We start from the raw sequence: 9,628 nt of genomic DNA, 5'->3' as shown, positions 1-9,628 counted from the left end.
TGAGTTTTTCACTGACATTATAGAAGCTTTTTGTTTTGTTTATGTTTTGTTTTGTTTTACTTCTTTTTTTTCTTTTTTTTTTTAATTTTCAGTATAACAGTATTCTTTGTTTTTACACCACACCCGGTGCTCCATGCAATCCGTGCCCTCTATAATACCCACCACCTGTTTCTCCCAACCTCCCACCCCTCGCGGCTTCAAACCCCTCAGATTGTTTTTCAGAGTCCATAGTCTCTCATGGTTCACCTCCCCTTCCAATTTCCCTCAACTCCCTTCTCCTCTCTAACTCCCCTTGTCCTCCATGTTATATGTTATGCTCCACAAATAAGTGAAACCATATGATAATTGACTCTCTCTGTTTGACTGATTTCACTCAGCATAATCTCTTCCGGTCCCGTGCATGTTGCTACAAAAGTTGGGTATTCATCCTTTCTGATGGAGGCATAATACTCCATAGTGTATACGGACCATATCTTCCTTATCCATTCGTCCGTTGAAGGGCATCTTGTTTCTTTCCACAGTTTGGTGACCGTGCCCATTGCTGCTATAAACATTGGTGTACAGATGGCCCTTCTTTTTGCTACATCTGTATCTTTGGGGTAAATACCCAGTAGTGCAATGGCAGGGTCATAGGGAAGCTCTATTTTTAATTTCTTGAGGAATCTCCACACTGTTCTCCAAAGAGGCTGCACCAACTTGCATTCCCACCAACAGTGTAAGAGGGTTCCCCTTTCTCCACATGTCCTCCAACACATGTTATTTCCTGTCTTGCTAATTGTGGCCATTCTAACTGGTGTAAGGTGATATCTCAATGTGGTTTTAATTTGAATCTCCCAGATGGCTAGTGATGATGAACATTTTTTCGTGTGTCTGATAGCCATTTGTATGTCTTCATTGGAGAAGTGTCTGTTCATATCTTCTGCCCATTTTTTGATATGATTATCTGTTTTGTGTGTGTTGAGTTTGAGGAGTTTTTTATAGATCCTGGGTATCAACCTTTTGTCTGTACTGTCACTTGCAAATATCTTCTCCCATTCCCTGGATTGCCTCTTTGTTTTATTGACTGTTTCCTTTGCTGTGCAGAAGCTTTTGATTTTGATGAAGTGTCACTCAGTCTTACCACAAGAAGTGGAATCTTCATGCCCTTCCTCTGCCCCACACGGCCCCCACCCACCTCCCCTCTGGGAAGCATTCACTTCTTCACTGAGGTAAGAGTCTGGTTTCTGGTTTATCTCTCTCTCTGTTTTTTCTTTATTCATTTGTTGTGTTTCCCTTTTTAAACTCTGGCCTCATGTGCCTGTCTTCACCTGCCTTTCCCTACAAGATTTACAGAGATCGCTCTGGACTGATCTCTACGTTCAAAGCATCCAGATTGCTCCTATCAATGGTGAAAGCCAGAAAGAGAATTTCACAAGAGCATCGCGAACTGGCAACAAGGTTTACTTTGCTCCTACCTTCCAGGGCTTGGTACTCAGGTCCTGCCAGCCTGAGGAATTCTTATACAATATGTTCACAGGTGTATCCCCGACCCCCGCCACAAAAAAATTCATGTCCCCTGGACAGAAGCAGGACTTTTAGATTATAAAACCTTTTTACTTCCACTTTGAGAAGGTCCCATCTTTGTAGTTCAGATGTCTCTGGTGATCTGAGTGGCCCAGTGAACAACCAGAACAAAGATTGTCTACTTGTTAGCTATTGTGCTGATTTCTCTGAAGTGCACATTTAGTTGTTCAGGAAAAGGGGTAGTTTTCATTCTCAATGACTCCAAGTCAGAAAGGTGTGAGAAAACTCAAAACATTAGTGTGGAGACTGTTTTCAGGTGTTAACTAGTTAACTAAGTAGTTAACTAACTAGACTGTTAGGGTGGTAGAAGACACTAGAAGAAACCTGGTCCTAGTCGTGTTTATAATGATTAGTATTAAAATCTAGTAGTAGGTACCACGATGTGTTATTGAAACATCTTGTTAACTAACAAGTTAACATTAATTTCTTTGCGAAATAAATCTAGTTTCCAAAAGTGTGGCTTAATCATTTACATAAGTGCAGCAAGAATTGTGCTGGATGTTAAAACTGCTTTTTTTCTAAGAGTATCTCTACATAAGAGGTGTCTGGGTGACTCAGTTGAGTGACCGGCTCTTGATTTTGGCTCAGGTCGAGATATCAGGATTGTGGGATCAAGACCTGCATTGGGCTACTACTCAGGTGGTCTGCTTCTCTCTCCCTCTGCTTGTCCCCACTCCCCAAATAAATAAGTAAATAGATAGATAGATAGATAGATAGAATATTAAAATAAATAATCTCTACATGAATTTTGACAGGGTAGAAGATAGACCATACCATTTTATTTTATATTCTGCGTAGTTTCTAAATTCCCTTTTCTAAAAACCCATAAATAAATATAAAAGTTCACAAATCTGCTCAGGACTTCACTAACTCCCTCTTGCCAAGGAGATGGCAAGTGGTGCACGAAAGAAGAATGTTTCCCTGGGTCAACGGTCAGGTTTACTTGGACACACAGTCAGCTCTGGTCTCCTAATCCCATACTGGGATGTGTCTGCATCCAATGCCTGAGTTCCTCCACGGTGTGTGTAGAAGATGGAGCTGCTGTACTGAATTAAGAATAAGCTGAACGACCTGCTGAATGGGAAGCAAACGCCACCCACATGGGTGGGCCGGGAGCTCCCTCCACAGCCAGCCTCCCACTTTGTGGACATGAAACACCCAGGGACGTTTTAATGGAAGGCACAGTTTCAATACAACCACACGAAGGAAGGAGAGTCACAACATTTATTGCTTAGAACGGTAGGGGAGAGGCGCCCAGTGAGCCTGGGAAGGGCGGTCCTCCGTCCCAGACCATGAGGGAGCAGGAGCCCCAGAGCAGGATGGCAGGTCCTCTTACTTACACCAGGGTTGGGACAGAGGTCACTGATTATTCCTGGGCTCAACTCCAAGTAGGTATTTTGAAATGTGCCTCAAGAAAAGCAAAGCAGGAACTTATGGAGGAGTTCTAAGGTTAGAGCCTTCTCTATACTCTAGATTTCCGGAGTGAGCAGCGTTGCCCTACTATAAAATGCCTGGGAAGCAACTCTTCAGAACACAGCGGATTGTTCTCAGAACTTGTTTCACTCGCCCCAAATGGTCATGGAGAATGTGCGCTTCTTCTGATCAATGGAAAGCTGGTTCTTCCTCAGCTCAGGTCCGGTGGTTTGAACAAGGATGCGGCAGCTATTCAAATCCGTGTCCGGACACCACGACTTCACAAAGGTCTCCCAACCCGGGCCGTAGTGACACTGCACGGTCACTTGCAGATGGAAGTAGAAGAAAGGAAATGATAAAGAAAAGAAAAAGGTAATGAATTAGAGCACAAATCTAAAATAGAGAAGATCAAAAACCCAACAATGGGCTTTTAAACAAAGCAAACCCCTCGCAGGATATTTGTGATGAAAGGAAAGGTCTGAATAATCAATAATCAAAACACGTACATCACACAATATCCCGGGCCTAGTAAAAAGAAGGAAAGGCAATAAGGGGACAGGATAATAAAAGGATATCTAAACAATTGCATGCCAATAAATTTGAAACTTTAGGGGGAGTAAACCAATTTCTGGCAAAAATAATGTGATATCCTAAAAGATATTCACAAAAGGAAATAGAAAACCTGAATCCTAGTGTAGCTATTTCGAAGAATGAAATCCATTATTAAAAACCTCTCCAAGGAGCCCCTGGCTGACTCAGTGGGCAGAGCGAGTGACTCTTAATCTCGAGGTCGGGAGTTCAAGCCCCACCTTGGGTTTGGGGCTTACTTAAAATAAATAAGTGAATGAATGAATGAATGAAACATCTCCAAAAGAAACCTCCAGAACCTAAGAGCTTCCTGTTGGGTATCTGCTAAATATATAAGGAAGTAATAGTGTCCGTCCTAAAAAAAATTCCAGGACCTACGAAAGGAAGAGGCAGTCCCAAATCCATTTAATGAGACCAGCATGCCCTTGATGACAAAATCTGACAAGGGCACTGCAGAAAAGAAAAGTTAGAGACAACAAAATCAGTCTCCAATGTAAATCTCAAAGTTCACAATACAAAATCAGCACACTGAATCCAGAGACTTAAGCAAGATAATACACCATTGCCAAGTTGGGTTTATCGCAAGAATGCAAAATTGTTTGAATGAGAGAAAATCAGTATGTATAATATGCCACATTAATAGAGTCAAGGAGAAAAATCACGTGAGCATCTCACAGATGCAGACAGAAGTCTTTGATAAATTTTAAATAGTCCCTTGACTAGGAAGGCCTTTCTAGACCTTAGGACTCAACCACAGCACCCCGACTGTGCTGGGCCTCTTCCCTCTGAGACCGGAATATGGAACAAGGGGTGGGAATAGCCATTAGGACGTCTGGCCCCAAACTCCAGAATGAGCAGGGACCCAGGAAACCAGAAGTCCAGGAAAGCATTGACAAGGATCAGGGTCTCTGGGTCCTGGGGAACAAGGTCCCTTTGGCCCAAGGACTGAAACTGGGACCATCACTCCCACCTCCATGGACAAGAGACTCAGGCACTGGGCTGTGCAGAGAAACACCTGCTCAGAAAGGCTGGATCCCGTCCTGGAGGAGGTGGCAGGAGCCATGAGAGCATCAAAGAGAATCCCTCTCCCTCCCAACTCAAGGGGTACTTTGGGGTCCTAGAAGAACTCAGGACTCACCCACTTTGTGTGACAGTTCACTCCAAGTGACACAAGTCACTGAAGAGGAACCTCAGGGAGCATCACAGCGCAGGTCCTAAAGATACATCCACACACACACACGCACACTCTTACCTGGGTCAATGGTCACTTTAACATCGACCCCAAGGTCCGTTCCAGACTTCTCGATCCCACACCAATAAGTGTCTGCACTGTTCCACCTGAGGTCCTCCATGGTCACGGTGAATGTGCGTGATTTCCAGTTGTCCTTGATGGACACTCGGTCACCCTTCACTTCCTGCTCTGATCCGTCGGTTTGAACGAGGATATGGCAGTCACTCCACTTGGCTCCTTGACACCACCACTTATGGTAGGTCTCCCACCCGGGTTCATAGCGACACTGCACGGTCAGTGAGCCCTGCAGTGGTCCACTCACTGCACTGGACACTGCTCTTAGGGCAGAGCCTGGAAAGACAAGCCAGTGTGCTTGTCACACCACACCCTACCCCCTGAGGGCAAAGCCACAACCTCCTGCATCCCAAGTAGCCCCAAGAAACCCAAGTGCCTGATGAGTTGAGTGACAGTCAACGAGGGAATACACCTTCCACAAGACAGACCTTTGTCCTTCAAACCTCCACTGGTCAAAGCCACCGCAGTAATCACCTAAGAGCACAACTCTACCCTTGAGAGAAACAAGAATGTCCCCACGGAGCAATGACAGCTTTCGATAATCCACCCTCCCCCTCCCTGTAGTCAATGTCATCTGGAAGCAAATGACCGAAGCGAAGGCATGGCCCCAGTCCACTTCGGCCCATTGTCCTCGTGCGAGATGTGGGCTCTGTGGTTTCAGACCTTTTCGTTTTTCTAGAGTCGCCAGGAATCTGGATTTTGTGTGAAACCTCTCAACTTGAAAACCCTGGTGACCAGCACAAAAACAGAGCAAAGGAATTTCTGTATTTTTATCCTAAGAAATAGCGATAAAACTCTCTGGCAAATTCTTGATTGAGACAAATACTTTGATGACTGGAAATTGTTTTCCCCTAAATATTGACTATTCAAGTGCTTTGATAATTCTTGAAACTCTTCTAAAGTTTTGGTTCTTTTTTCCCAGAGAGTTTGTCTATTCCCTGGAGTATGTGTTAGCCGAAAGTCCTCCATGTAGAATGCATCCTTTATGATCAACATGGTCATACCCGTTTCAATTACATGCTCTGACCGCAGGTGCGGAGGGACTTTATGGATTACACCTGCTGCGGGATGTCGACCTTCTGCTTATACGCCTCCTGCACATTTTTACACATTAAACCAGTTTTGAGATGAATTTGTGTTACTGTTTTTATTTCCTAAACCATTACTTTCTCATGTGGATAATTTTATTCCCCTTCTTCCCTCCAGATTACCACTGGGGCTCTTTGTCCAACTTGCTGAGTTAAAGACAGAGACAATTTTCTTCCTTTCTAAAAAGAATTAAAGTGTGTGAAAGGCCAAGAACTTACTTTTGTTGACTGTATGGACTCAGATCTAATGCACTTCCATGAATTTGAAGTGTATACCTCAGTGGTTCTTAGCGTATTCACAAAGTTGTGCCAAGAAACCCTGTACCCCTTGTTGGTCCCCCATTCTCTCTTCCCTGAAGCCCTTGACGACCACTAATCTACGTTCTGTCTATAGATTTCTCACTTCATATTCCAGCTGCCTGCAGACAGTAAGGCCGCTCTCCCGCCTTCCAAATCTCTGGCAGGTGCTTCCAGGGACAAACTCCAGCCCACACAAGGAAGGTGACTGGAGGGAAGGTGATTCCCAGGCTTTGCTCAGGGATGCAGAAGAGAACTTGGGGGGGTGGATAGTGATATCAACATCAACAGATGAACTTACGCTCTCTGTCCCTTGATCAATTCTGTCCCTGTGTTGTCGAGGACGGGATGTTTGTGTTGCCCCACAATTCCTGTGTTGAAGTCCCAAGCTCTAATGGGATGGTATGTGAAGCTGGGGCTTTGGGAGGGCATTAGGGCTAGAGGAGGTCATGATGAGGATCTCAGGATGAGACCAGTGCTCTCATGAGAAAAAACACCAGAGAGCCTCTCTGTCTTACTTTCTCTGTGTCTCTGTCTCTGTTTCTCACTCTCTCTGTCTCTCCTTCCCTGAACACAAGGTGGGGGTCACCGTGAGAAACCAGAAAGAGAACTTTCATCATGAACTGAAATCAGCCTGCACCTTGATCTTGGACTCTCCAGCCTTCAAACTGCGAGAAAAGAAATTTCTCTAGTTCAAGCCCCTCGGTCTCTGGTATTTGGCTCTTATGACTCATATGCATTTGTAACTCTTTTATGAACTTCCAAGCCCAGAAAATAATAACATGCAAGTTTTCCCAATAAGTCTTGTACATGCGTTATCTCTCCCTCAGAGTGTTTTCCTTTTACACATATCATGAAGAAGTCAATGGATGAGTCAATGGGTTCATTTTATTTCCCATGATGTCCTCCTTCCCAGAAGAGACACTGCCTGCATCCTGCCCCAAGCTACGTGATTCTGAAGGAGGAGAAGGAACAGAGTTGGGGGGTCAGATGGTCCTGCCTTACTAGTTCCTGTCTTCTCTGAGCCTCAGGAAACTGCCTCCAAGGATTTGACTGACATCCAGCCCAGAAACAGACACCTTCTAACCTCTGGTCTTTCCTCCTGGTTACAACACTCAGTAAGTCTCAGAGGTTGTGCTTATGACACTAGACAACCATCTGGTCATTGTCATCCAGAGCAGAGACTCGGGAAGCCTGACGGGCAGGACTGAACAAGACTTCAGAGAGCCTGTCACACCCTGCTTTTCTGCCGGTCCTCCTCCCTCTGCCCCGAGCTCTTTAGAAGAGAAGGTCTCAGCTCAAGCTACAAGTCAAGATCACTTCACAGGCTTTTAAATGATCCAGATGTCTGAACCCCAGCTTGACTGAGTGGGTCTCAGCTGGAGCCTGAGCTTCTGAGCTCCTTCAAAGTGCCTCAGGAATTGATGTCATGTATGATGTATATATTTGTGCACGTTTACGTCTGTCTCTCATCTACCCATCCATCCATCCATCCATCATCCAGCATCTGTCTATCCATCTGTCTGCCAGAGATGGCAAACAGTACCCTAAAAACAAATACCATATTACTTATTTTTACTTTCTTTCCCCAACACCTAACTTAGAACCTATCAGGAAAATTTTTATTTTAATTTTTGTAACAAGAAAAGTTCTGGATAAGTTAAAGTCCCTGCCATTTCCCCCAGGACAGACCCGGTCTGTTTCCTGCCCAGCTCTGCAAGTGCTATGTCCTGAAGCAGGCAGCCCACTCACCTTGGACGACGGGAAGGAAGAGAACCAAGAGCAGCCACATATCCTGCTGCCTGGGTTGTCTACCTGCTGCTCAGCTGATGCCCGCTGCCCTCAGAGACTGGAACTGAGCTCAGAGGCAAAATGCCTTCTATTTCTCTAAATCGTTCTTTTAGAGTTCTCCCCTCTACTTCCCTAATTTTTTATGCAGTTCCTTCCTAATTTATTTAATTAGGAGAAAGACAGTGTCCTCCTTTAGGAGTCTATGGTGACATGATTTGTCTCAATGATTTGGGGAAGCCAAGTGTCCCACTGCCCAGAATGCCATTTAGCAGGATGCGTGAGGAGCTAGGTGGCCCGCTGCTAGCAATTAGGGCACACAGTGCAACAGGGCCCAGACACCTGACCCTCAGAGTGTGGGTCCAAGGAAGTGAAAGAGACTCGTTGGGTTTGCACGTGGGGAAGAATGCAGTGCTCAGGGCTTACACCCAGCCTTGCTGGACACACAGCCCCATTTTTAGTCTCTTTCTGGGCAGCCCACCTGGGTGCATCCCAGACCACCCCTCTCTCCCTGGGCCCTGGGCCCTGGTCCAGTCCTGAGCCTGACCCACAGACCCCTTCCTCTTAGGCTTCCCCCCAAGGTCCTAATTACCTCTGAGAGAGGTGCCATGGGGAGATTTTAAGGAAAGCAAAGTGAGGCCTTTCCCCATCAGCCTCACTCTGCCCTAGACACTTCCTCTGTCACCTGCTGGCATATTTCCCCTAACTGTGGACTAAGACCTCTTCCCAGCCCCACACTGCTTATGCTAATGCCCCTCTAAGGGATTTTCCCACAAGGATCTCCTCATCCTTCACATATCTTCTCCTCCCTCTGTCCTCTGTCCCTTTTCCTAACCTCTCTGAGACAATTCTTCTGTCTCCTTTCTTCTTTTACTTTTACCATATTTGTGAGGTAGTTCTACCTCTTGGGAGGGTTTGGTTTGGTTTGGTTTGGTTTGGTGTTTTGACTCTCTCTTCCAACCTTTGGGTGAAATGTTTACTTTAGGAATTATATTTTCTTTTTTCAAAAGTTCCTTTTTGTTCTCTGCTTGCTGATGTTTTCAAAACTCTCCTCACTCTGTGGTCAGGTGTTGGCTTGGCCTGGTTTGGTTTGGTCCTTCTCTTTTACATCCCAAACATGCCTCAAGGACAGATCGTTGTTGGTTATCTGACTATAGTGGAGAATGAGCCAGAACTTAGCTGATCAGGGCTCTGAGTATGTGAGGATCAGGAGTATCAGGATGTACCAAATTCTTTGAGCTTCCATCCCTTCTTGAACTAGAAGCAATGTTTTCATGGGACTGGGCAGAGGGATCTTCTAAATTCCAGAATGAAGAAGACCGAAGGTGGCCTCCAGCACCCCCTCTAGCTGCCTTGGATTCCCCAAATATTTCATGAAGTTAAAGAACCTCCTGGGGGATAGGAGTGTTTGTTTCTTGATCTAGGTGCTGGTTGCAACATATTGAGCTGTGCACGTCTGATGTGTGAACTTTCTGTGTGTATTTGATTCCTCCAATGAAAAGGTTTTAGATTTTACCATGAATCTCTCCAAGCCATTACACCTATGCTTACTTAATCCTTTAAAAACTTCCTTAATGGGGACCCT

The 9,628-nt window shown here is 45.2% G+C and overlaps 1 protein-coding gene across 1 annotated transcript; it reads right to left on the bottom strand.

Moving 5' to 3' along the window:
* Positions 1 to 2,773: 2,773 nt before the first annotated feature.
* LOC122907542 (CMRF35-like molecule 5) lies at positions 2,774 to 8,112 on the bottom strand. The gene is made up of 3 exons (XM_044250348.1): positions 8,008 to 8,112; positions 4,817 to 5,146; positions 2,774 to 3,301 (listed from the first exon to the last, which is right to left on the bottom strand). The coding sequence occupies exons 1-3, from the start codon at positions 8,045 to 8,047 to the stop codon at positions 3,123 to 3,125; spliced, it is 549 nt and encodes a 182-aa protein (XP_044106283.1). The 5' UTR covers positions 8,048 to 8,112; the 3' UTR covers positions 2,774 to 3,122.
* Positions 8,113 to 9,628: the final 1,516 nt, after the last annotated feature.

The sequence above is a fragment of the Neovison vison genome, chromosome 5, assembly GCF_020171115.1.
Source record: "Neovison vison isolate M4711 chromosome 5, ASM_NN_V1, whole genome shotgun sequence".
Taxonomy (NCBI): domain Eukaryota; kingdom Metazoa; phylum Chordata; class Mammalia; order Carnivora; family Mustelidae; genus Neogale; species Neogale vison.
This window is presented reverse-complemented; position numbering and strand designations above follow the sequence as displayed.